Raw genomic sequence first — 27,530 nt, forward strand, 5'->3', positions numbered from 1 at the left:
ACATTCGGCATTCACGGTACATTGCATGACATTCGGGATTTTCAACAGCCCTGCCTCTGATTGAGCAAACAATACAAGAACACCGTCCTCACCGATCATCGGCTCAGACGGCGGCAAAGGCACTTCTGTGCTTTCTTAGAATGTCTGGCTTGCACGAGCGCCTTTCACTCCGTAGTACTGTCTGTGCACGTCTCTCTCTCTCCCTCCCTTCTTTCTGTTACCCTTCTCCGTTCCCCAAGCGTAGGGTAGCCAACCGGACTCTTGACTGGTTAACATCCCTGCCTTATTTTTTTTTCTCTCTCTGAAAAGCACTGTGTTCGTTAAGAAGCCGAACTTGAATTCCACTAGGCGTTTTCGCAATCCAGTTCATTCGTGCCGGCTTCCCAGGTCCGACTTCGGTCCGACTTCCCAGCCGTGCCGACTTCGGGCTCGGCTTCAGGATGTCCCATAGCCGCGCATGAGCAGCATTTCACATGCTCAGTCGTAAGCTATGTGAGCAATGAACATTCCCCCTCACCCGCCATCAGTGTGGCCAGTTGGGGCATCCGGCTGTGGTTTCCAAGTAACCGCGAGTATGCGTTTCGACATGTGACCCACATATTGGTTGGACAAAGTGCGTTCGCGTGTGGAAACGTCTCGTCGCCCGCTACCTGTCAGACAAGGCGTGGGGACAGACGAGCGCAGTGTCGTCTGCAGAGCGACCATTTGTACCTTCTTTTCGCGCGATACATTATATGCGACACCTCGCCAGCGAGGCCGTCCCGCTTTGTGCTCCTGGCGTCCGGCCACCTGTCGTTGCGTGCCGTGTCACACTTTGTTCGCGTAATGAGCCCTTAATTTTACGTAATTAGGAGCAAGCGAGATCCGAGTTGCTCAGCAATTACCTTCACAAATGTCTCGTGGCTTGTCTTGCATGTGTGATGTCGCGTCACTGCTCGCGCGAATTAGTTTCTCTTCCAAAAACCTAGAGACTAGGTAGCGTAGAGCCCCTGATCCTTCGATGGACACCTCTTTGGCGTAAAGAGCACATCTTTATCAGCCATGCATACTACGCCCCTACTGGCCTCTCTACTACCAATGCAGTCCTATTACTATGCCCATTGACCTATATACGCCCTTAGCCGAAGGTAACAGTCAGAGCAGAGTATTACAGGCGGTCTTTGTTTGAGTGAGTGATTAAAAGTCTTTAACACTAAATGCACAAGAGAAAAAAAGGAAGAATAAGAAACTTAATTTACAAATAGCTTCAGGGCCTAACGCTTAAGTCAATTCACGAAAATCGCTCCTTACAAAACCGGTGAGGCTTAAATAATAATAAAAAAACATTACCGCAGCCTCTATAAATTAATATTCAAAGTGCCACAATTATGCTCATTGCTTGGCTGGAACAAAATGCACGAAAAAAAAAACTGTCACAACACTTCTACCAATTTTTGTTTCTGCACTTTACACATCCTGCATAATCTTGTCCTAAAGTGTACTCCATTTCCAGACAGAGGACGGTTTGGAAGCGCAGTTGCGCGCTTCATTACTGTATTACCTTCAAATTAAAGTTATCATAAATACTAGATTGCGTCTCAAGTGCGAAATATTCAATGAGAGATATTATTGACACCGTGATGGAGACCTCTAAATGCATTAACGCGCTGCCGCGCGTCACATTTCTCGGGCGCCTACGTTTCACGATCGTGGCACATCAATCGCACTTTTTGTTGTCTCGTGTACATTGAAAATGTGCCAACATGGGATTGCAAGAACGGAAACAGTATCAACGGGACTGTTTCGCAGGGAGAAGGGAAGAAGGATCATAATAATATTTACTATCGGCATCGAATGAAACGCCAACAGCGGAGCACGTGGCCGAAGCGTAAGTGAAGTATATAGTGGGTATAGTGTGCGCCGCCGAGTAATCACCATTATAAGCAGGCGATGGGCCTGCCGATCAGTACGTCCACAGAACGCCTACTACGACTAGGCGTGCACAACACGGCCGAGGAGCTGATCGAGGCACATTTATCCAGCCAGCGAACAAGATTGGCGGTTACGGAAGCGGGGAGGTCCATCCTCTTACGCCTGGGGCTATCTGCTCCTCTCAGCCATCCCCCGCCTCAGACTGTTAGCTTACCCCATGCCATCCGGAGCAACATCACCGTACCTCCTCTACCTCGCATCATGCACCCAGTGCACCACGCACAGCGAAGGGAGGCCCGGGCTCGGGCCATACACAAGCGATACGGGACTTTGCCCTCTACAGCCTACACGGATGCGGGGTCTTGCCCCAGACGCACAGCCACAACAGCCACCGTAATCGTCAACAAAAAACACAGGAGCAGCATTTCGCTCACCCGATACAATCCCCTCCAAGCCGAGGAAGCGGCCATAGCCCTCGCGCTCTCCCAAACACAGGTTGAAGTCATAGTTACCGACTCCCAACAGACGTGCCGCAACTTAGCTAGCGGCAGAATTCATGCCACTACGCTCAAGATAATAAATCAAAAGCCGCCAGCCAACCAGATCAGTCATAATCATCTGGGCGCCAGCTCATCGCGGCATTCCTGGCAATTAACGAGGTCGCCAACCACGTGGCTCGAGATTTGACCCACCGAACCGACGCCGAGGAATCTGAACCCGAGCGCATGCACCCTCTAGTCTCGTACCAAGACATCACACAACACTACAAGCTAAACCGCAGAACATATGCACCCCCACACAAGTCACTACCTAGAGAGCAGGAGCGATTCCTCCGAGCTCTACAGGTTAACACATTCCCCCACCCAACCAGAAACCACCTCATAGCCCCTACACAATTCTCTCCGCAAGGCCGCTTCTGCGCAGAGCCCGGGTCCCTCAGGCACATAGTAGGGGGCTGCAGAGAGGCACCACTCAATCCTCCGAACCTTTACCACACCAACGAGCTTTGGGAGAGAGCCTTGGCCAGCTCCGACCTCGAAGATCAGCAACGGCTGATTGCGAGGGCCCAGGACGCGGCCCGAGCTCAAGGCATTCTGGAATGAGGACGCCTCTCCAAAGCTGCATTTACACATTAAAGATGTTTATTCTCTCTCTCACCATTGACAGGCGCGCCCATTCGATTTGAGCGCACTGTTAGATGACGGCCCCCTCATACTGCGATTTTTTAGTTTCTATTCTGGTTCTCTTATATTTGAAAGCGAGAGAAGATGATGGCGCAGTAAAGATTACGGCGCCAACTGTAGCACGTGCACCGCTGTTCGCGTTCCATTTGACGCCGACAGTACGTGCTGCAGCGTGGGGTGGCAGGCATTCGGCGGTGTGAGGCTCCTATATCACCCGTCGTCTGAACACTGTCTGCAGCTGACCACGCTCCACGGTCCTGCCGTCATATGACGGCAGCTGTCCTACGCCGCCTGTCCTACGCCGCGTCTTTTGTGCTGCTGCTTTTTTCGCCATTCCAAGCTCATATCCTTATTAAAAGAGGGTTCTATTCGGTCCCAATGGCATCATTTGCAGTACTCATGCTATACTCGTGAATAGCAATGCATAATTTTTCGGAAATTTCAAGTTTCCTCACAAACAAACGTTTTTTAGTGTTCTATTTATCAGAAAATTTGTCTAAATTCTGTTAAAACTTTAAACCTAAATAAAGCCCGCTTACACTCCAGAACTTTATCTACTAAATGAATAAATACCAATAAATATCGTTTCGTGCTTTGTATAAGTGGTCCGAATAGTTGAATGAACAGCTTCTTATTGCACCAAACAAAATAAATATCAAACAATGAGCAAGGAATCACTCTTCGTCTGTCCTCCTGCGTGCCTTCTTGCGCTATAGTTCAAGTTATGAAGTACCAACCCCACGAGACTGCTATTTCGATCTTCAAACGAATTAATGTCGCTTTATGCGGCAATGTCACGCAGTAGTATTGGCACAACCTGCCTCGATATCCAACTCGCATTGCCTATAAAATATTTTTTGGAATGGTTCCCTTCATAGCCTTTTGCAAAGCTTTGCACAATTCCAAATGCCGACAGAGTTCTTTCTCAGTTGGCAGATCTGGGTGGTGGTGTTTTCAGTATCCGACATTCCAGGGTCGCGGACTCTTTATTAATGCAAAGATATTTTAACTCGGTTTATATATCGGCATACTTTGCCAAGTTACATATCCCAGTCCTGGACCAAATGCCTGTAAGCTTGTTCCACGAGGGCATAAACAAAGATGGATCCATAAAACATAGGAAATTTGGTCGGTGACCGTTACGCGGCCCACCCACATATCGTTAACGTTACCCTAGTACCGTGATGCCAGCGGGTGTTTATAATTAGAGTTAAATGTTGACCAGCCGCACCTTTGACGCTATTAATTCAATGCAGCCGATTAAACTCTGCTTCGGCCATGCATTTCAGCTCTTGCACGGTGCATTCAAGTGAACTGTCAAGTTCGTTGTGACGAAAGCAGCAATGCGAAGACCATACGGCTTCTACCATCGCTTACGGGACTGGGGAGGGCCGCGTAGTAAGATATCGGATGCCATACTCAACTTTCGCACACACACATCTTCGCTATAGCGTTACAAGTTATACCGCGATTCATAAAATCTCGAATTTCGCCGATCGCGTCGTGAATTGTGAGGTACACTGAGCGAGCTGCGGAGTAATAAATGAAAGCCATAACGTCTGTGTTTCTTTCCTCGTTTCATGCAGTGCTTCGTGTAGTTTGGATTCGATTACTACTAACAAGAGCAGCAGCGAATGAAATTTGGACGGAATCATAACACCTGAATATAGCACCGCGGGAAAGAGTAACTGCTGTTTCTTTCTTTTCTGCGCTAAAATACTACCGTTTCTCACAGAAATTTCCTTTTTTTTTCTTTCGGCCTTTACACTGTATTCGTGCCGGGGTACAAATCATGTGGAGCCTAGGTTTAACACCGCCAATTTACTAGGAATGTACTACGGTTGGTGACTTTATAATTTGTGCCGTCATTACTGATGGCAACTGAAAACGTCCTGGTGCGAATGCATTCACAAAACATTGATTGATTGATTGATTGAATTGCACGTTTGAGAACCATACACTCCAGATGTTGATCAAGCAGTAGGATCATCTTTGTCGACTTGAGCTTCTTTAACATCCATAAAAACGTGCGCACGCCCTCGTTTTCGGCTTCCACAGCCATCGGAACTGTGGCCACTGCAGCCCTGAATTCAACCCTTGACATAGTACGCTTCACAAGAAAAAAAAAGCAAAAAAAAACATAGCTACTTCCACTGCGGGTGTTCCGAATTGCTGGAACGCACGAAGGTGGGACCATGGTCGTTACCGGGCCCTTTAATGTTCGTGCTGGTGTCAGTTCAGGTGAGATGAGCAATATCGCGACGCCAAGTTTTCTCTAACCTCCGTGTATCACTCTTATTTCTGCTGTTTGCTGTCTCCATCCTGTACTGAGCCAGCTTTTCTTAAATGCCGCACTGTGCCCGCAGATGCGTATAGTGTTGCTTTTCCGTTGAGCTTTTATTTCGTCCTTATTTGCAACATTGCGCGCATGTAAGGCTCTGGAGCAGTGTGACCATTCTCTCCTTGAGCTCGCGTGCCAATACTCTGCCCATGCATGTCTCTGTGCAGTGCTTCCACCGCCTCCGCTGTGCGACATGTGCACGGACCGGCTGAGCGATGACATCACGAGCTACGGATTCCCGACCGCCTACCGAGGCAACATGCTGTGCCGCGTGACCATCAGCCGGCCCTCGGACGCCTTCTGCGCGGTCGAGATGCACTTCCGCGAGTTCGACGTCGAGAAGTCGTCGCGCTGCGACCGGGACTTCTTGCAGATTGACAGGGACCGTTACTGCGGCACCATGCTCAAGGGACAGCGCAGTAAGTAGCCTGCAAGCAACTGCCGCCCGCTTAGCAGCATTACACCGGTCACAATTTTCGCGCACGTGAACTCGCGATGTGATGAAAAGAGGACCAAAAATAGGAAACACGATGTCAGCTTCCCAAAAAGGAAACCTGTGAGCAGCGAGACTTGCGGAGGAAAAACAGTTTGCCTATACTCGCGCCCTATGCTCTGCGATTGGAAAGGTTATGGTTTCGGAGAGAGAGAGAGAGAGAATAAACTTTAATAAAAAGAGCACGCGAGCGTAGGTAGTTTCTCCGCTCTGCAGTGGGTGGTCCCCTCAGTCCAGGAGTCCAGCGGCCTTAGCTGCCCTTCTCGCTCGGTTGACCAGGTTGAGCTGGTCCGTCGAGTCGGAGCTGGACAGCGCTGCCTCCCATTGCCGTGTGGTGGGGTGTGTTATGGGTGTCAGCTTTGGTGTGTTTGCGCAAGCCCATACCATGTGGTGAAGCGTTGCACATTCATCGCAGTGTGGACATTTATAGGAATACAGCGCAGGGTGTATGGCGTGGTAAAGACTCAAATGTGGATATGTGTTTGTTTGGAGTTTTCGCCATATTACGGCCTCCTCTCGCGTCAGAGAATTATGAGGTGGGGGTAGTGTTCTTCGTGAAAGGCGATAGTGTTGTAGGATGTGAGTGTAGGTTAATGGTATGGGCTCTGGTTGGAACTGCTAGGCGCGGTCATCTCGCGGCTCCCGGTGTCCATGCGCTCGGGCGTAGGCGTGTGCCTGCTGATTGCCGCGTAAGGACTCATGCCCCGGAGTCCACACGATTTGTATGTATGGTGGCAGATGGTTTCGGAGGTGTATGTGATAAATCAGAGCTGGCATTTTGACCCCCCCCCCCCCCATCTATTCGGCACATACGACGCGCGCGATGCCTCACGCATTCTCTGGGTGGAGGTGGGATCGTCGCTACGTAACTAAATGGTCATCGGAAATACAACAACTAGTGTCTTTCCAGAAACCATGGGTAATAATCCGAATTTTGTTGATATGTAAAAACACACTATTTGTAAACATCTCCGGCAAATTTGAGCTGTGTGGTTACAAAACGCTAGGTCCCATGGGTAGTTCGTTAGTTTGAATGTATTGCCCATTGAGCTAATGAAATTAACGGCACACGATCGTAGAGTTTTCTTACCACATAACTTAAATTTCCCCGAGATGTTCCAAAAGATGGGTCGTTCTCGAATATCAGTAAAATTCTAATTAGTAGATATACTTTTTTCAGAGACAATATTTGTATTTGCGATCCCCATTCAATTATGCGCGGAGTCGACCGGAAGATCAAAAGAGAGAGCACCAAGCGCCTCACGGGCATCTTGTCCAAACTTTTCCCTCATTTCTGGCCGTGTGAGCAAGCACACAAACTCTTTTAGTTACGAGGAGTGAATCCAACAGGTGGGCAGCCCCGAAATCTGTCGCGCGGCCCTATATAGTGTTTCTCCTTCTTTTTATACCTGGGAATCCAAGCCATCGATTGTAGATCTTGCTTGTTGCAGTGCGCTTGGCCCTTCCGAAACACTTTCTTGTATTTCCCCTTTCTGGTATTATTTACAAAAAAGTCATCGTTTGGAAAACAAAACATCTTTTCAATCAAATTGTTCGAACGAACGGCAACGAGCACGCCCCTCAAAGGTGCAACTCTTCTAGAACTTATCTCCCCAGTGCTCGGATTCGTGGTGCCATTTTGAATCCGTACTGTGCTTCGCCGGATAACCACGCCCAAAGTGCCTCAAGGAGTTACTCGAATCACTTTCAGTTGTTGATTTATTCGACCTCGCGCTGATAACAGCAAAGCCGACTAATACTTGCTCAGGCTGAGCTGGTACAGAGTGACTGGCCAGGAAAGGCAACGGTAGCGATTTTGATCCGCGAACTAGCGCGACATTTAATTGTTCAATTAGGAAGTTTTATTTTCGAAGTTACCGGAATGAGTCCACCCGTAGGATTCTACTAGTCAGTTGGTAGGCGATTTTAACAGCGGAGCTGTTTAAGCCGGCCGTAAGTCCGTGATGCGCCGGAAAAAATGTGGGCCGATCCTGGCGGTAGTGCAGAAAGGGTACAAGCGTAATGGCCCATATCCCTGCGAACTAGTGAAGCTGAGCCTGGCTAAGTCTAGCTAAGCATGGTTGGGAATACTTAGTCATCGATATCCAATCAATAGGTAATAGATAATCGATGAATAATTAATAAATTCTGGAAATGCTGGGGATGACTGGGTAGTGCTCAGCCTAGCCCAAAAGCCTGGACTAGCTATAGCTGCCCGTCAGCTCCGCTGTCTCTTTAGCATTGCGTCTCCAGTGCAAGCTACGCTAATTTTTTTCCTTATGCTACCTCTCAGCCTGTTTGCCGCGCACCGGATTTGGGCGTCCATGCCTGTTTAGCTACCGCGAGATGGACTGACTCCAAATTTGGACAGTTCTGATTAAGCTGAAGAAAACTGCTGCGATGTTATGGACGCGACGAACGGCGCCGGAAATAGTACAATAGCGCGCCCTATTTACGCGTAGCTATGTCTTGGCGTGGGAAATCGTCATGCGCTCTAGTCTCCCGTTTTATTTTCAGTTTTTAAAGACGATAGTCTTTCTTGGGGAACTTAAACGCTGAAAATTTGGTCTGTCTGTCTGTCTGTCTGTCTGTCTGTCTGTCTGTTTGTCTGTCTGTCTGTCACCCGATTCAGCCACCCGGCCAAAGTTGGACCACTTGCTTACCGCCCACACTACTTAAACTGGTACGGCTGTTCATACTTGTGAATGTTATCGATCACAAAGTAAATATTACGCATATCAGAGGCGCAACATCATTAGGTAAGTATTAGGAGGTGTGTTCCTTTAATAGAAAATACATAGATACGTAACTCTAAAGACCCTAGTTTCTTAAGCTGCGCTGAAAATGCCATGCTATGCGCGCCGACGAACGACGTTCCCCGACTGCGCGCCGACGAGCGCCCTCTGCCATGGAGGAAGGAAACCCTCTGCACAAGCTCATGTTTCCCGATGTATTGCCAGATGGCGTCCATGTCTCACGCAGCGCCGCCTCAATTTTATCAATGCCAGCCAGATGCGGCCGATTCAACATAAAGGAAGCGCTGTCTGAGGCAGGGCAAAACATAAATGGCCGCTTGATGAAATAATGCGGTAAAATGAAATCTGTTCAAACAAACCTCCATTGCATTTATCATGCCAGGACGGAAATGGTATGAGAACAGCATCACGGGTGCCGCGGATCAGACCAGCACTCATGTAGTATGGCCGGCAGAAGACTATCGTCTTTCGACGACATTTGCAGCGAAGCACGCAGATACGCGGCAATTTTTTTTTTGCTTTACAGACGAGCCGTCATGCGCGGCAATAAAGCAGTTATTATATGGTATACGCGCGTTTTGATTCAAAGCCAAGCTATTGAGGCGGCTGTGTTTTTCTCTACCGTTTAGTGCGATTGTGTCTCGAAACAGCTGTAATATACAGGGACGTGTTTCATTTTAGCTGCACCAAAATTTTAAAGAATTGACTGTGGCAGGTAGCACAATTATAATCCTTGATCTAAACTACTCGATGCGGTGGCCATTACTTCCACGAGAAATCAAAAACGCGCAATTGAATTATTAACATAATTACGCTAATTAAGTTTTTAATTAACTATTTTACGGCATATATTTTAATCTACGAATTATAGCCGCTAAGTTTGCAAGGCCTATCCACTTGGAACAAATTCTCAGGACTGAACCAGTTTCGAGATATTAATTTTCAAAGTGTTCAACGAAATGCATGGGGGTTCCAGTTAACGTTGTGCTTCAATGCATAAAACAGCGTTTCCCTCAATAAGTTAACTGGAACGCCCATGCATTTCGTAGGACACATTGAAAATTAGTATCTCGAAACTGGTTCAGTCCTGAGAATTCCTTGAAAGTGGATAGGCGTTGCGAACTCAGCGGCTATAATTCGTAGATTGAAAGATGTGCTGTAAAACAATGAACTAAAAAGTTAGTTAGCGTAATTACGTTAATTATTCAATTAGGCGTGTTGATTTCTCGTGGAAGTAATGGCCGCCTCCTCGAGTAGTTTAGATCAAGGATTATAATTGTGCTATCTGCCACAGGCAATTTAAAAAAATTTGGAGCAGCTAAAATGAAACACCCTGTATAAACGTCTCCGAACAAGAGCGCGTCCTTTCACTTCCTGGACGCTGCCTATGGAACGCTGTGCCCGTCGTGTAACGTTCCCCCAGAGCGCATGGTGTATGACACGGAGGGCAACGCCGTGATGGTGTTCAAGACGGACGAGTCCGTGTCCGGCAAGGGCTTCCACGTGCGCTTCCACCAGGTCCCCTGCGGCGCGGCGCACCGGGACCCCGTCGCCACAGCGGCCACAACCACGACGGCGGCCAGCGGCAGTGAGTATACAGTGCATTATACATATTCGGGCATGGATACAATCAATACGTGTTCTTCACCTCCGCAGCCGTAGTTATTATAGCTCTAACTGCATCAACGCTGGCATGATTACTAAGCATGCATATCTTTGACACGGGATACTTCGCGACAAAAGAGAAAAGAAAAAAAGGTTAATTGTTTATCAATCATGAAGCGCGGTACTTGTAAACACAAATTAGCATCTTTTCAGTAGTTCAGATACAGCACACCTCTTCGCAAACATGTCGTGCTACTCCCCTAATGAACGAGTGAAGCTACAAAAATGAAAAAAAGAAGTGTTCCCTTTCATTTTCCGTTACCAAATTCAGCCGGAGAGTTCTAAGCTCGGTTAGTTCGTTTGCATTCAACATGGCTGACAGCGTAGACGACACGACGGAGCAGATCTTTTCTGCTCATATATCTCTTGCCTTGTCATTTGCGCTGTTTGCGAAGTTGGGATTCATCCTCTTTCACGGTATCTACAACAAGGCGTTGTGATGTAGCTCTTTCACGTATTTCATAGTGTCTTTGGCAGAACTCACCATGAATCGGAGCCAGCCAACTTATATTTGTGCGACTGATTGATTTGAACGAAATTGTTTATAGTACCAAAATTGTTATTGCTACAGTAATATATATATATATATATATATATATATATATATATATATATACACCATATTCGTAGGACAACAGAGGCAAATATTAGGTAGTGTGACAACATTTGGACTCATAATTGATCTCTCCTTGACAATCCGCGGGCTTCGCCAAGTCGCTGACACGATTTCAGCTACGCAAACCAGGCTGCACGGCATACGCGCGTTCTCCGTTACGACCTCCTCACGCGTTGCGGCACACATCTATATACGAGCGAACGTTTACCAACAATAACCGTCTAGTAATGTCGGCTCCTCATTCTATAATGCACGTTTCGAAAAACCACATTATCTGTTGGACCAATCACTATTCCTGACCACAAAACGTTTATCGCACATCTCAGCACACGTCCCTTCTTCTAACTCACCCGTTCCATTTCTCCCGGCAACGCAGTCCTGCCGCCGGGTCCCCCCAAGGACGTGCTTCGCTGCGACCAGCGCTTCGACAGGCAGCGTGAGTTCTACGTGCAGAGTCCCAACTACCCGTCGCACTACCTGGACAACCAAGACTGCCGGTACGTGATCACCAAGGCCGGAGAGGACGTATGCCACCTGGAGCTCGTGTTCGCCTCCTTCGACATCGAGTCATCGCCGGGATGCCAGTACGACTACCTCGAGTTCGGCGGACAACGACACTGCGGTTCGCTGCCTGCAGACCATTCCTGTGAGTCCGCTAGCATGCACCTATGATGTTGCCGATTCGGCCTAACGCGTCAAAAACCCGGCGGTGCGGGCGGCCGGAGAGAAAGTGGTTGCTAAGATAGTCAGTGGTTTCTCCAGACCGTATGCGTACTATAGTCATCATATGACATTGGTGACGCTTAAACGGTTCGAAGTAATGCGGCTACACGCTATAGCTCTGGTACGAGATGCAGCTCACGGAATACGTTAGCGCGAAAAACCTACGTGCTGTCACAGTTCATCGCAAACTGCCACCCTCATCTTAAACTAGCGCATGGCGACATGTTTATGTGCTTGCGCACTGAATAACCACTGGCTGACGTTGTTGTTGCTCATATCCCGGTGCTACAATGAAAACGACGGCAAGATCAGTTAAGCTTTATCAGCCCTGTCTAGAGCGCCAGATCGGCGCTTTGAATGGTAATAGATTCCTTGCCTGACTCATTGGTCCAAAGTGCAGCCTTCAGTGCATTGCGTATTTGTGTGACTGTCCCTACAAACAAAGGCTATCTCATAGGAGTGGAAGCTAAGGCGAAGCGTTGCTTCGTACCGTCGAAAAGGACGTCACCACATCAGTGCACCGTCTACCAATCATTAGGCAGAATTAACAGACTACAGGTTGTTGGCGGCAGATCTTGCCTTGCCAGAATAGCCGGCAGTTGCTTTGACTTTGACGCGAGCCCACGAAACCTAACAGCTGTAGCAAAGGGCAACATCACGCCAAAGAACTACACGATTTAAAGGAAACGAAGCGAGTAGATTAGCTGAGGTCGTTTTTAATTGCAATCACTTCATCGTGTACCAGAAAGATGCACTGCACCACACCACACTTCAGTGTCTTCCAGGTCAGTGCGGTGTTATAGGTGACGAGTACGATGAAGACCCTACTCGTTCGCCTCTTGAAGAGAGTACACAGGAATGGATACCGTTTTCTAGGTGAGATGCCGCTAGAAAATTTTGCGTTGCTTGCGCGAGGCATCACTTTCTTCGACGTGCGACTCCCCAAGTTTTTCAGACAACCGACTTCATCACCTGGACTATTCGCTCTGCCTTCTCATGTTATCTGGACTCTGCCGACAGGGAGCTCCCTGCTTCATCGGCTATGGCTCATAGGGGCCTTTGCGAAGTCTCATGCCTATCGCATTGGAGTGGCCCAAAACGCTACCTGCAATTGCCTGTGGTCGCGAGGAAACTCTTTAACGTATGCTGCGCAATTGTCCTCGACACTTTGCATAGAGACGATCGGTCGACTGTGCTAGCTCGCGTTGATCACAAACCATTGTAATAACAAAGAAATTTGCAAGACTGACCTCTAAGCCATCGCAGCAGAAGGCCAACGAAGGCCCTGCCACAGTTCTTAAGGACAGCCAACTTGCATAAACGGCTTCAGCCTTAGTCGGTGCTCATTGCGCTACATCTGATCCTGTGTTGGGATCGTGAACGTGTGCTAACTCATTCTCCGTTTTCTTCTTTCTACCTCCCCCGTTCTCGAACAAATTGGATTTTCTATTCTGGTTAGCCACCCTGCCTTTCCCCGTTCTTTGGTCTCTATGTATGTCTCACCACTAGTACATACGCTTAGTATACGCCATCTTTCTCACGACTCTCTCGGCAGACGTGATCCCGTTCCTGGGAAGTGACATGGTGCTGCACTTCCACTCGAACGTAGCCACCACGCGACGTGGTTTCTCAGTGCGTGCCCGTCAGATCAAGTGTGCGTTGGGCACATCGCCGGCGCCCCCGCCTCCATCGCAGCTACCGGGGCCGCCCGGGTCCTCGCACCCGGACTATGGCGCTGGGGACGGCAAGTCGCAGGGTGTCATCGTGACCACCACGACGCCTGTGCGCATCACGACGCCGTATGCACCCGGTCCCGTCAGCAGCACAACCGGGGAGCCGTACATCACGCGTCGCTCGTGCGACGTCTACATGGACAAGGTATGGGGGTTGCTTGTATATCTTCTGTTGCTGCTTTCAGCATGTTATGACCCAGTTGTAGCTCGGAAGATTGTCAGCGTAGGAGCATCCTGAACGACATGTTCGTCGAACAGGCAACACGCATAATCTTGCTGTGGGTCCTATTGGATGCTGTACAGCGTTGCAATGCAGTACCATCGAAGGCAATGTACGCACTGACTACGCTGCTGGTTCAGCAAAGAGCAATTCCTCGCAGTAAATCCCAATAACTTTATCTTGCAGTGACGGTTTACTTTTGGTGTATTCTTTTACGTGGCGCTCACAGCGTGCTATATAGACCGACCCGGAACAGCATTACACACCTATTAGCACTTACGATCCAATGTACGATTTCTCCGTGCCGTGTGGCATTGACAGACGTGATCGTGCAACCTGCACTGTAATCGTTTTAACGCTGCTAACACAAAATACTACTTATTTTAAATTAAGTGGATAGTGTCGCCACTGTTCTCTGCGTGCACTGTATCGGAGGACATAGCCCACTTACATTGCTCTTGGACCCTTTTCACAGTCAAAATGTCCGCCCTGAATATATTTCATCGATCACGCGCCTTGAGCTACGACACGTACTTGAGCCATGCACTACCGCTGCCTGTGCATCTCACGCTAAGACGGTACTAGTAGGCTCTCTGGCAGACGCTGCGTGGTCTCGACGAGACATTTCAATTTTGTATGTTGTGGTGTGTTTTGTGCGCGTGATGTGTCTGCCATTCTTGTTTTTTAAACTACTTCAACAAATTTATCCGCCCGCCTCTATCTGCAACAATCGTAACTTCACTATGCCTAACAGCCACCTGCAACTTATAACATAATTCCCCCCCCCCCCCCCAGAAGGAAACAGAGGCGGCAGGGTATTACTGGGCATACTAGCCAGTTGACGGCTTCTAACTTTTGACCTTAATCCATTCGGCGTTTGCGCTTTCATTGAAAGTTCCACTCAATTGTCAGAAGACACGCTGAATAACACTTTTAAGACCAGTTTTAACACCAAAAATGCCCGCGAAATTAGAGGGTATAGATACTGTACACGATTTACTTTCGTGAGAGCTATGTCAAATCGTCACTGACTCTGTAATGCCGTTTTGAGTCTGCCCGTCTTTTCATTCTAGTGAAAGGTCGTGACATGCGATGTCTTCAATTGGTATCAGACTGGAGACGTAGTCGCGGTATAGAATAACAGCTCTTTTACATCTGAGTAGTCCCATGTACTTGTTAAGGTGCGTACCAAAAACTGACCGCGTCGAGCAAGCAGTTAGAAGGGGGCATATGAGATGTGTACGCATTGTCTCAACGGCAATGTGCGTCGTTATTGGGTAATCCTGGGCAATGGCAATGGTTTAGCCGTTGACGCACTCGTGAGGCCAAGACTCTTAATGAATGAATCATGCGGAAGTCTTTGTTGATATTGCTGTACCGAAGGAATCCAACGAACAGCACTGTACAGCTGTAAATAATGGATACTCCCCAACTCCTGCAAGGAAAAAGGTTAGCAGACAGCCGGTAATTCAGGAGTCAGTCAATTACGACTCCCAGGAACCTATGACTTCTGGTACTGGGCATACTAGCCAGTTGACGGCTTCTAACTTTTGACCTTAATCCATTCGGCGTTTGCGCTTTCATTTGAAAGTTCCACTCAATTGTCAGAAGACACGCTGAATAACACTTTTAAGACCAGTTTTAACACCAAAAATGCCCGCGAAATTAGAGGGTATAGATACTGTACACGATTTACTTTCGTGAGAGCTCAATATTCGCAATTTTTGTTGGCGACCCCCACTTAGTGAAAAAATTCCTTGCGAAGAATTCACAGGTCAGGGTCAGCTGACAAAATCAATCTTTTGCAATTGAACCTGTGAACTCCCGTTATGACCGTATCGGAAGAGTACATCTCTAGCGCAAGACCGTAGGCGCGTAGCCACCAACTAGGCGTGCGTTCCGTGACTTTAGGGCACGTTTTACATTTATACACTCACGCTACAATTTCAAACTTTCTTCGCCCTCTTGAGGCGCGCTGTTTGATGGAATTGAAAGGCGAATCCGAATAGTATGCATAGCCTTTTTTGAATTCTACGCAGTACTCTCTGCGTAAAATTTCACTTTTCATTAAGCCCCCATTGTTCAGAACTTTGTGAGTGTCCATAGAAAAGTCGCAGTTTCTCCCGAAAGGCGAAGCATCGATTGCGATAGCAAATTAGTAGACAGCTATACGAAGTAAGGATAGTAGTTTTATCGGCCGTATAAAGTTGTATAATATTCGCTTAATATCTAAATAAACAAGCGCGGTGTCACGCGCCCACAGGTAAACATGAACACATCTCGCTCCATGAGCGCGGGAGCTCGTCCAAACGCTGCAGTGAGAAAGCGCGCCAGCAGCAGCGAGCAAATGGACCTTCGCGCTGGCTATCGCTTCAACGCGAACTAAACGTCGAAAGCACAGCGTATACGAAGCTACCGGCACTCGGCGAATGCACTTTGGCCCATCGCAGATCGCTTTGAAGATGAGGCTCCCTAGCGCGCACACTTCGGCCGCGTCGCAGATTGCTTTCAAGATACGGTGCCCGCGCGGCAGCTCCGTCATCAGCAGCCTCGCAAGCATAACACACCCTCCCCCCCACCCTCCCGTCTCCGTCGCCTCCTCCCCGTGCCTCGCGCGTGAACGAAGACCGTACACTTCCGGCCGCCTTCCTCTCTGGCGTGCGCGAGATCAAGATGCGGTTGCCGCTCACCCTCGCACGCTTTCACTCGCACACACAACGCACGGCGCGCGGCGACGATTTTATCGCCGTTGGACTTTATACGGACCATCACGGCGACGACGACGGCGATGAGAAAAATGTGCTTGGAGTGCCCATATAATTGCTATCGCAATAACAAAAAGAAAGTGCGACTGCGAGAACCTGTACGCAATACTCCACGTTTGACGTGTGGCTAGACGAACTGTTTCCGCGCCGAAGTTTCGTCTACAATGTGGTCAGCTTTTCGCGAGAGACGGCATTTGAGTGCCTCTGTCATGATCGCCACCGCTTGAGGTGCATGGTTGGTCATGCCAAGGATCTCTGATTCTGCGAGTAGAGAAATACGCAGAAGCATGATTTCATATCGCAGCAGATGCATCCGCGTATTCTTCGATCTGTGAATTCTTGTAATCAAAGTCCCCCACCACGAACGATACCATGAAGGCAAGAGAAAGTCACGGTCGTTATGGGGAGGTCGCGTTTGCGGGGGTATGAGCCATTACTTAAAGGGGTCTGAACCATTCATTGTCTTACGTAGCGGACAGGTTTAATTTTTAAGCAATTTAGTTTCGAAAAATCGCAAGTGGCAATGGCGGACGAATACTGCTAACAACGCCACCCAGCAAACTCGAGTCATCCAACGCAAACGACAACGACGGACTGCGGTATACCGTCAGTGACACTGTTCTCTCCGTAGCATCCGAACGTGTGTGTCACCTCATAATTGAGAAATACTTTAATGAGCCCTCGGGATTAACCCAGTGATAAACACCGGGGCCGCACGTTTCAGCTTCACTGGTTAACCATCTTCACGGAGTGGAAGGCCCGGCGACTTTTTTCTCATCCACATTCATAGGCACCGACTACGGGGGGGCTCCGGGGCCCGAGCCCGCTCCGAAGTTTTCCGGGGGGTGGGCAGAACCCCCCCCCCCCCTCCGCTCATAGGCTACCCCCCGCCCTCATAAAGTGTCATTGCCAGAGTTCTGTTACCCACATCATTTGAGGTTTCTTTTGAGATGCCTTTACCTTAGCACTTCAAATTTAACCGCGACAGCGTTAACGGCCCAGTGTCGCAAAAAATCCGGTGTTGGCCTCCGGCGTGGGGTGCCGACCGTCTTGTGAGCGAAAAATTATTGCGAACCACGTATACCGAACCATGCAGACCCTCCGCGTGGCGCAGAGGCGTTAGTGGACTAATTGAATTTCTCAAAGTAAAATGCGTCAGAAAAATCGTAAAGTACAACTTAACCATAACCTACAGACATGCTCGCGTCGTATTTAAATTTGAATATACGAGAAAACGTAATTCTGTTAAGCGGAAACTAAAACACAATCCCCTTCCCAGCGTTTCTACCATTCATGGAGCTGCGCGCCCCATTTGTTCCATGCAAAAACATCACCAAGATGGCGCTCACCTCCGCGCATCCGCGGCAGCGGCGCGCTGAGGCGAAGGTGGATAAAAAAAAGAAAGCTGCTATCCTTCTATGACGAAAGTTGCTCGTACCTTGTCTTTCATTCTTTTCAAAGATATTCCTCGGAATTTTGAGAATAACAGCTCACAAACAAATGTAACGAAACAAAACACCGACAGCGCATGCTTTTTCTGTCAAATCTTCTCAGGCTGCAATATTAAAAGTGCAAAACACTAACAGAAGATCGGCCCACGTAAGAGACGGCATTTCTACCAGACAGCTCACCTTGGTGCATAGCGTTCGCCGCGAACGTTGCCCGGTAAACATTGCAGTCACATAAGCTGCAGTTGCCGGGAAGCGTGAGAAGCAGTCAAGGATCTTTGAATGCCATCGCGTTCCACTCTTAAAGGCAAAGCTAAAGTGTCATCCAATTTTTGTTGTGGCTTAGAGCTTACTGCATAATTGTAGGTGTGGACGGGGATGGTTATTAATTTATATTTTCGCTTTGTTTCGGCAAATCCTGACAATAGGAGGACAAACGCATTAGAAGCACCCGTGGCGGCTACCTGATTCGTATTTTTTCACTTCAACTTTTTTTAAATTTCCACTGTGGACACCATGCACAGATACAATATATATTTCAACGTATATACAGGACAAAGTTTATTATATTTTTAAGGAGAAGGAGGTAGCCACTTAACAATTATTTCTAATGGTATGGATAGCCTATGTCTAGAGAATGGATATGTTGCTGCATGTTCGCCTCGCTTCTTATTGCCTTGCGTGCTTTTTTGACTTTGAAAACGACCTGCAGAATTCAGCGACCCCTTAGGCAGAGTTGTAACGGCGTGTGAAATGCACGTGAATGCTATGCGTCTCATTGTTGCTTCTCTTTCCAGTAGGCAGTACTAACGACTCATGAGAAGAAAAAACAATCACTCGCCGCTCCTCCGTCAAGGAAATGGGGGTAACCGAAGCTTGTCGTGTGTTTCTGCGGTATTCCTCCGAACTAATTGCACTGACGAGTACCACGTTGTGCTCGAACCACAACCGGTTACACGCACTGCAGCTGGCTCCGAAGTTCTGGTTGAGAAAATCGCGTTGAAACCTGGCCGTCGCACCGGGGAATTTGGCGCTAGCGTGGCCGAGGCGTGCACTACCGTATTCGGGTTCCTGAAGGACAAGACAACGTGGACGTTTGGCCTCAACATTGCGCTCCCTCAACTCTGGGTCCGCGGCTCTTCGCTGACGTTTCGTCTGGGCTTCGGAAGCCCTTACGCTAGAATCGGCACGTCGACGACGAGCCCTTTGCCGAGCACATTCATTCTGGATAGATTTCCATGCAACTGCTGCAAAATTAAATCTGTCCGTTATGTGAGACAATGAATGGCTCATACCCCCGTAAGCAATAGCTCCTACCCCCGTAAACGCCGCCTCCCCATTACGACGACAGAAGAGTAGTGAAATTCTACGGTAGAATGATTAGCGGCGACGCAGGCAGCTGTGGACGCAGACGGTGACGCTCGAGCCAACGCTGGTGACAATAATTTTTTTGCGTACATGGACGCCACCGAAATCTGTGAGTTATGCAAAAAGCACTCGCTGTGGCTCGTGAAAGTCCGCATTTACCCGAATTTAGCACACGCGGCATTTCGCTCCACGCAGTTACTTGCTCTTGAATTTTCATGGGGATGTAGCCCTGACCCCCTTTTTATAACAAGCTTCGCTTGAAAAAAAACTCTTATAATAATTTACAATATTCATTAGCGATCAAAACATCTCCACTTACATGCAGAGGTCTTACCTACCGGGTGTCCCAGCTATCACGCAGCACGATTTAAAAAAAGAGGAACGGCGTTAAGCGAAGAAAACCTAGTGCATATTGTTTCCAGTGCAGTTGAGTATCCGCCAGTAATTTTTTAATTACTGATATGTAATTATTTATTTGTATTTAATCATCTAACTCGCGAAGTACTGTCCTAATTATCAAAGTGTCAATGACAAAATTGTAGAGCAACATGAAAAACTCCCGATACAGCTTTCTGTTGTTCAATACGTGCTTCATAAATGTGTTTTTCCGAGCGTGAAAGGTGCCCGCGAATACACGCAGAATTGCCACGCGACTGCCTGCTCGAAGCGCTTTGAGTGTATTCGGGGGCATCTTTCACGCTCGGAAAAACACATTTATAAAGCACGTATTGAGCAACAGAAAGCTGTATCGGGAGTTTTTCATGTTGCTCTACAATTTTCTCATTGACACTTTGATAATTAGGACAGTACTTCTCGAGTTAGATAATTAATTACAATTACCTAATAAATCTCAGTAATTAAAAAATTACTGGCGGCTACTGCACTTCACTGGAAACAATACGCGCTAGGTTGGCTTCGCGTAACGCTGTTCCTCTTTTTTTAAATCGTGCTGCGTGATATCTGGGACACCTTGTATATTGAATTCACTCAGTAACCGACATGAGGCCAAGCCGGATTCACTCGAAACTAGAATTAAGAGAAGTCATGCGCAGCAGCGCCTATACTCGGCCTCACAGATAAAAAAAAAACGAAAAAAAAAAACGGCGGCTGCAGTTTCGCTGGAAATACGACGCAGTATTAGTGATAGCGAAGTACAAGACACGAAGGAAGATTCTTACCGTATAAATCCGTGTAAGGGCCGCACCCCCACTTGGCAGCCAATAAAAAAAAAAAAAAAATCCACCCGAGTAGCAATTGCGTTCGGTGCGCTGATTCCGATCGCGCTCCACAGCCAATGTTCGCGTGCAGCGTACTTTCGGGGGTCGCTACTAGAGGCCGCGAGGAGGCGATCGCGGAGGTTTACGGCGGATTTCATACTCGTAGTGGGTAAAATTGGATCAAAGGGCCCGGTCCCATGTAAGGGTGTTCTAAGTCGCGACAAAAAAGTACGGTTCTTGCATAAGTCTATACATCGGTTATATGGTCCATATAAATTGTAATAAATATCCACTTACTAATTATTATAACAAGCAAAGTGTAATGCACGTACAATGCTAACCTGTAATTGACTCACTGGATGACCATAAGCACTCACTGTCATGACATTATGAAGAACGCGGGCAGACAGCCGCGCGATTCACCACCGCTCCGAAAATTTGATTCATCATCATCATCTGCATATTTTTATGTCCACTACGGGATGGCCTTTGATAGCGATCTCCAATAACCCCTGTCTCCTAACTTAGACTGCGTATTCTGCAACACTACGGGCGCGAAAAGACAGCCCGGGAAGTTAGCAGCCATCCCTGCTCGCTCTTAATAATTGCACCCACCAATGTTTACCAGCAATTAGAAACGACACTCGGGCCGCGTAAGCGTCAGCCGCGTACAGTCATTCGCCGCTATGGTAGGGCTAGATAAGAAGACGCACGCTCTCCATCCCAAGCGCGCGTTTGATCACGTGACCTCCAACTAACCCGAATATTCAGTGCGTGGGAAGGTAATGTCCATCAAGCCGCCATCCTGTTCGGCTCACTGTTACGTGCTTTTTCTCGCACCCACAGCGTATGGGTCGCTCATTCATACGGCTCTTTTGGACTTCATTCATAAGGAGCGTCACGGCGATGACCACAAAGAAAATTTGTCTGGAGTGTCCACATAATTCCGAGGGGACTCGGGCTCTGAAACTGAAGCGTATCCTATATGACGTCTGGTAAATACTCCCATAAGGCCGTCACTTCAATGGAGAATTCTTCGAGGTCACGTGATGCTTCCAGAAATGTAACTATTTTCAAAGGTTATATATAAATATATAGAGGTGGGGTTGGGACAGCTGGTCGGGCCCCAGCACCCACCCCCTTCCCCGGGAAAATGAAAACTTTCCGCCTGTGTCTAGATTAATGACTTGCCTGACAGCATATCTTCCTGTCTGCGCATATTTGCTAATAATGCTATTATTTACCGTCCCATTTATAATAGTGACCATCTCGCCCTTCAAAATCACCTTGAATGTATTGGTCAGTAGTTTAAGACCTGGTTAATGATTTTAAACGTTTCCAAGTGCAAACTAGTCACCTTCAGCAGTAAACATCACAACTCTAGCGGCCTATATCAAATTGATAACATCATTATGGAACGTACTAAGCAGTAAAAGTGCCTAGGCACAAACGTAACCACGAATCTTTCTTGGTCCGCACATATTACTTCCATCCGTGCTAACTCATCAAGATCATCTGTTTATCTGCGCCGTAACCTAGATAATTCTCCCTATAATATACGTAAACTTGCTTATCACGCTTTAATTCGGCCGCGACTTGAGTTCGCGTCATCAATCTGGCACCAGTATCAACAATATCTTATCAACATGTTCGAAGCCATCCAGAACAGAGCCAGTCGGCTCATTACACGTAATTACGGATACCCATACAGCACAACACAAATTAAACAAGGCCTTTCACTTGAGCCATTAATTACTCGTCGTGACATTGCTATTTTATCACTATTCCACAAATTCATTCACACCATTATTACGCCCACCTGTACACTTTCATCTCGCTCATCGAACTTGACGCAGACTGCGTAAGAACTTCAGCTTAGCGCGCAAGTACGGTGATACTGGCGCATTTAACTTATCTGCTCTCCCACGGGCTATCCGTTTGTGGAATGACCTTCGGGATAAACTTGCATCAGAGCGAGATCACGCAAAGCCTTTGCGATAATGTTAAAAATAATTTTTTTTTGCTCCAAAACCTGATGTTTTGCATTTGCCACTCTAAACTTTGCCCTTGCGTTTAGTACTGTTCCCGAGATGTCCGCCTTTTAAAGACGATAGTCTTTCTTGGGCTACCTAAACGCGAAAAACTTTGTCTACTGTCACAGGATTGAACCGCCCGGCCAAAACCAAGCATGAGGAGAGGAGGTGTAGAGAGAGAAAGAAAGTGAGACAGACAGAAAGCGAGAGTAATAAATAAATAAACTTTCTTGGCGAGGCGGGATTGGAACTTGGGTACCCATGGCCCAAAGGCGAGCGTCATAACCACTAAGCTATATACACCTTTCTTTATTTATTGATTGCAGTTGAGTAGGCTATACACCTTTTCTTTTTTTATGCACCCACGCTTGTAGAACATGCATTTTATGGTAACCACATGGTTGCATATGATAGGATTCGAACTGATCGAGCGCCGTTGTGCGGCAATTATAAGAAACGATTTTCTACTGTGACGATAGGCAGGATGTCTAAAGTCCCTATATAGTAAAAGTACCGCCATCTACTCTCTCCTCCGCCGCCTCCTCTCCTAAAACGCTTGTTTTTTTGTTTAATTTTTGCTTGTGAAAGCAAGTCGACGGTGGCGCCCCTGAAAGCCCCCGTTGAAACTTTTCAGGCCGGGCGCGCGCCGCCCCCGCCACCGGCAACAGCGGCTGCGCAGAGGGACATTCGACATGGCGCTGAGGCAGGAAAAAAAAATATAAAGAAGTGAAATCGCGCTATCATCGTCTAATCACATATGCAGGAGAGAGAGACGCGGCGTTGTTCAAAGGATGGCGGTACTTTTCCGAAGGTATACGGACCTTAGGGATGTCCGCTTGCGCGCGCCACAACGCGGATGAACGGCCGAACTAGGCGTCCCTACTGCTCGCATTGGAAAGCGGGTGGCGCGTTAGGCAATGGTATACAGGCGCCGTTGGTTAGCGTTCACTCGGAACGCCTGGCGTTGCGGAAAGTGATGCGTCACCTCGATCTAGACGCGCAGACATTCCCAGAAAACTCAAGCAAAAGACAGAGGAGGACATTGGTGCGGAAAAGCGCCGGCGTATCGACGCTCGTCGCCTCAAGCGTGCCAGGAAACATCTGAGCAACGCGCCGAGCGTCTCGCGAATGAAAGTGAGGCGAGGCGCACCCTAGAGTGTACTAGAACATGGTCGAGTGGGACGAGCGGCTGGCGCGGCGCATGCTTTGCAGTGAGGCGCCCGACGTGGAAAAATACTGGGGCGGCGCTGCGGTCGAAGTGGATTGGGCCGCATCAAGGTCGCGCCGTTGGAAACTGCTGGCAATACTGCTCGGCAGGGTCATTCGTACTACTTCGCGTGCTGGTATTTGCGTTCAGACCGATCAAATGGGGTTCATAATTGCATATGACATGTATTTATGCCTTAAGAATAAATTCCTTTCCTTTCTCTTCTTTATTTATTTTTTATTATTTTCTAATGCCGCTCGGTGATTGCGCGTGCATTGCGGCCGCAGTGTCGGCTTTCATTCTACTATATTATTGTACGGTTCCCTTTTGGAGAAAAAATATTTTTCTCGTTCTTCAAGCAGCATGTATCTCTCGTGTGTATTGTTGCGCCTATAGTTTTCTATCAGTATGTCTTGCGAAACGCAGACAAAGCAATTGTAACATATGTAACCTTCCTGCTTGCCGCTTCAAACAAGTAAAGCATATCTGCCCCATCCGGTGCCTTGTACTTAGATTTACGGGACTCATTGGTATAGATTAAAAAAAAGTAAACTGCAGTGCAACATTCCAATCAAGTTTCCGCCTTTCTCGGGTAACAGAATGCGGAGTAATTGGTACGAGGTCATAAATTTATTGCAGTCGGACCTCGCGCGCCGAAAACGGTTTTAGTTAGCCATTCTATATGCTAATCTTTGGCCGTAAGCCGTACATGGAATTTTTTTTCCAGTCGATACTCCAAAAAAGAAAAAAGAAAGAAAGCCTGCGCGGTAGCCTAATTAGTGCCTATATCGTGGATACGGCGTTGCGCTGCTAATTCGGGAGCTCGCGGGTTCAATCCAGGTCGCGGAATTCAATGGGAACGAAATGGAAAAAGACTCGTGTACTTCTATTTAGGTGCATGTTAAAGAGCCCCAGGTGGTGAAAACTAAACCGGGTGCCTCATAATCATATCGTGGTTTTGCCACGTAAAACCCAAGAATTTGCTTATATTAAAAAAAAAGAAAAAGAAAAAAAAGCAGGTGGCTGCGTTCTTCGGCTTATTTCTGGGGGTGTAAACAACATAAATTATTCTCGAGTCTTATTTCCGAGAAAAAGATGTTACGCTTACCCTATATTTCATGCGTAAATGTAATGCCGTTCCCAAATGTATGACCGCTCAACTCTGCAGCTTGTATATTATAAACGGCTGCGTTCAGTTATCCGGTGCACTATCATAACGACCATAATGAAACAATTAAAGGAACGGCATGTCTCACATACACGTAGAGATATGTGCAGATCTGTTGCGTTCGTTGAATATAAGTGTGGTACCACATGGGGCACTCAGATTTAATGGGTTGCAAACATGGTGAGACTGGACCTCCCGTCCGTTAATTCTCGCAGGAACTGCGCCTCTGCGCAACAGCCACGACTCTCCGGCAGCAAAATCATTCGGATGTAACAGTCCTCACTTCCATGCAGTCACTCACCTTTGAGATTTCAATAGTGCTGTCATGCGTTACATTCGAATGGAAATGACTATTCGGCGTCGTACAGTATATCAATAAAACTTGCACACACACACACACACACACACACACACACACACACACACACACACACACACACACACATATATATATATATATATATATATATAAGATGGTTTTGCCTGCCATGAATATTATTTCTGCGAATGAGAGTTTTATTTCCAGTATTCACTAATAAGTGTGTTTGTTACTGCAAACACGTGCGCTTATTCCGGGTGAAAGTTCTCACTTTTTCAATTATTGAATTTATAATATTTGTTATTTTCCCCCTTCATATATAGATCGTAAATATATTTGTCTATGTACCCTTTGATTTAATTACCTAAATATACATTGGTCATTCTTCGCGCCACGCAGTTAATAAACCTGGTTTATTTCACTCTAATATTGTTTTCTTCGATCATTGTCCCTGATCAATATCCACCAACAAGAAGCGCGTGTAGAATGACACGATATCAATAATAAAATTTTCTTACGTAGCCTTCATGGTGCGGAGATACCAGTTATTATAGAGGACAGTGGTAAAAACAGCAGTTCACCTATCTAAAACTACATTTGGAACCGGCCGTCAAGAGTCATGGACGCACCGAAGCAACTAAACCATTAAAAAAATGTACTGCACTGAGGTTCTGCGAGAAAAACTGGGCGTCCGCCAGCGTCCGCGAAGCGAACGCGCGCTCCCTAGCAGACGATGCGCTTGACAACGAGAGCAAAATTGAAGACGTCGCGTTGTATAATCCGTGCCTCAAATATATATGTTTGGAAAAATGGTGTAAACATACATTTACAGTTGAAATAAAGCACTATTTTAAGAGCGTACTATGCGCAATCGGCCTCGGCGCTCGCAACGAAAGTACGTTGAATATGCCGCGGAGCGCGTCTCCGCCCCAATCCAGTTCGCTCGCAGCGCCCTCGCACTATTTTTCCACACGCGGCGCCTCAGCGGCAGAGCGCCGTTCGGCCCACTCGACCATTTACACTCTAGCGCACCCGAACATAAGGAGAGGTGCTGACACTCTCCCCCCAACGCGCGCGGAAGCGCCGCTGGCTCGCGTCCAGATTATGTTCGGCTTGGTTGCAGCTGGCTCGGCGCCGTCGTGGAGGGCGCTGCGGTATGCGGTCCCAGCTAAAACCCCTATATTTATAAAAGTAGCGCCATTCTTAGATCTTGCCGCCACTGCGCTCACCCCGGCGCTTCCTCCTCGCCCTCTCTTAGCCGCCTCCTGTCGCCCCAGCCTCCTGCGCTCCCCCATTGGCCAATCCGTGTCACGTGGAAGTTCGCGTCGCGCTTTTTTATATTTTTTTCTTTCCAGCGCACTCCGACTGCCATTCTCGGGCCTGTGCGACGAAAGTGCTGTGCGCACAAACGGATCAAACGTGTTAGGGACAAGAAATTCGTTGTGATGGCATGCTGCTGTGCCTTAAGTTGCCGCAACCGACAAGGCGAGGGCAAAAGGCTTTTTTTTTGTTTACCATCCGGCGTGCGCAAACGCTTGCTGCACACTTGATATTTGCGCCGTCTCGCATCGTCGCGTTGCTACTTCCAAAACGGCATTATTAAGACCAGTTACTGACTGACGAAGCAAAATCGCGCCTCAAAAACGTCTCCGCAGGGCGCGATCGAAGTTTTCCTCGGATTTCCTCTGGTAGCGCGTTAGCTGTCGTCTGCCACGGCAGGCCCGACGCAGGCGGCGCCACTGTCGATATCGCGCCTCGATCGCGCTGGTCGCGCCGAGCGCGATAGTGGAACGGAGGAGGAGGGAAGTGGATGGCGCTACTTTTTATATATAGGGGTTTTAGTCCCAGCCTCGGCGGCAAGGCGCGTGCTGCCGCTGCTTCGTCTTCCTGCTTGCATGTGCGGTTGCGCTGTTTTGAAGCACGATTTTTGTTCGCGTTCGTTTCATGAGCTTGTGCTTGGGTATTGTCGCCACGGGCCCTCGACGAAGGTGGCAGCGGCCTTCTGAGGGGCGTTTGAAATGGCTAGAAAGTGCTTCGTTCCGAACTGCAATTCTGGATACCTGACTTGTGCGGAGCGTATGCCTTCATTCAAAGCGCCGTCCGACAGCGGTCGTCTAGAGCAGTGGCGCCGTGCAAATCTGAGGGCAGACCGAACTTTAACGCGCCTACCGACCATGTCTGCACAGCCATTTTTCAGAGGATACGATATCGATGGCATATTGCCACGACGTCGAAAGCTCGAGGGACAAACGAAACGCATTTGTCGGCAGAGGCAGTAACGAGAACGGACGGTTTTAAAATAGCGCGCGCTAGTCACTGCTTCTTCTTCTTCTTGCTATGTTTTTCATAAGTGCCGATGTGTC

At 47.9% G+C, this 27,530-nt stretch overlaps 1 protein-coding gene across 1 annotated transcript in view; it reads left to right on the top strand.

The window, feature by feature from the left end:
* Positions 1-27,530, top strand: part of LOC119444910 (cubilin) — a 337,977-nt gene that overhangs the window by 34,999 nt on the left and 275,448 nt on the right. Inside the window, exons 6-9 of the mRNA XM_049662748.1 lie at positions 5,604-5,855; positions 10,109-10,273; positions 11,343-11,612; positions 13,245-13,567. Of these exons, the coding sequence (XP_049518705.1) occupies positions 5,604-5,855; positions 10,109-10,273; positions 11,343-11,612; positions 13,245-13,567 (1,010 nt within the window). The remainder of the gene's footprint in view (positions 1-5,603; positions 5,856-10,108; positions 10,274-11,342; positions 11,613-13,244; positions 13,568-27,530) is intronic.

This window comes from Dermacentor silvarum, chromosome 1 (genome assembly GCF_013339745.2).
Source record: "Dermacentor silvarum isolate Dsil-2018 chromosome 1, BIME_Dsil_1.4, whole genome shotgun sequence".
Classification (NCBI taxonomy): Eukaryota; Metazoa; Arthropoda; class Arachnida; order Ixodida; family Ixodidae; genus Dermacentor; species Dermacentor silvarum.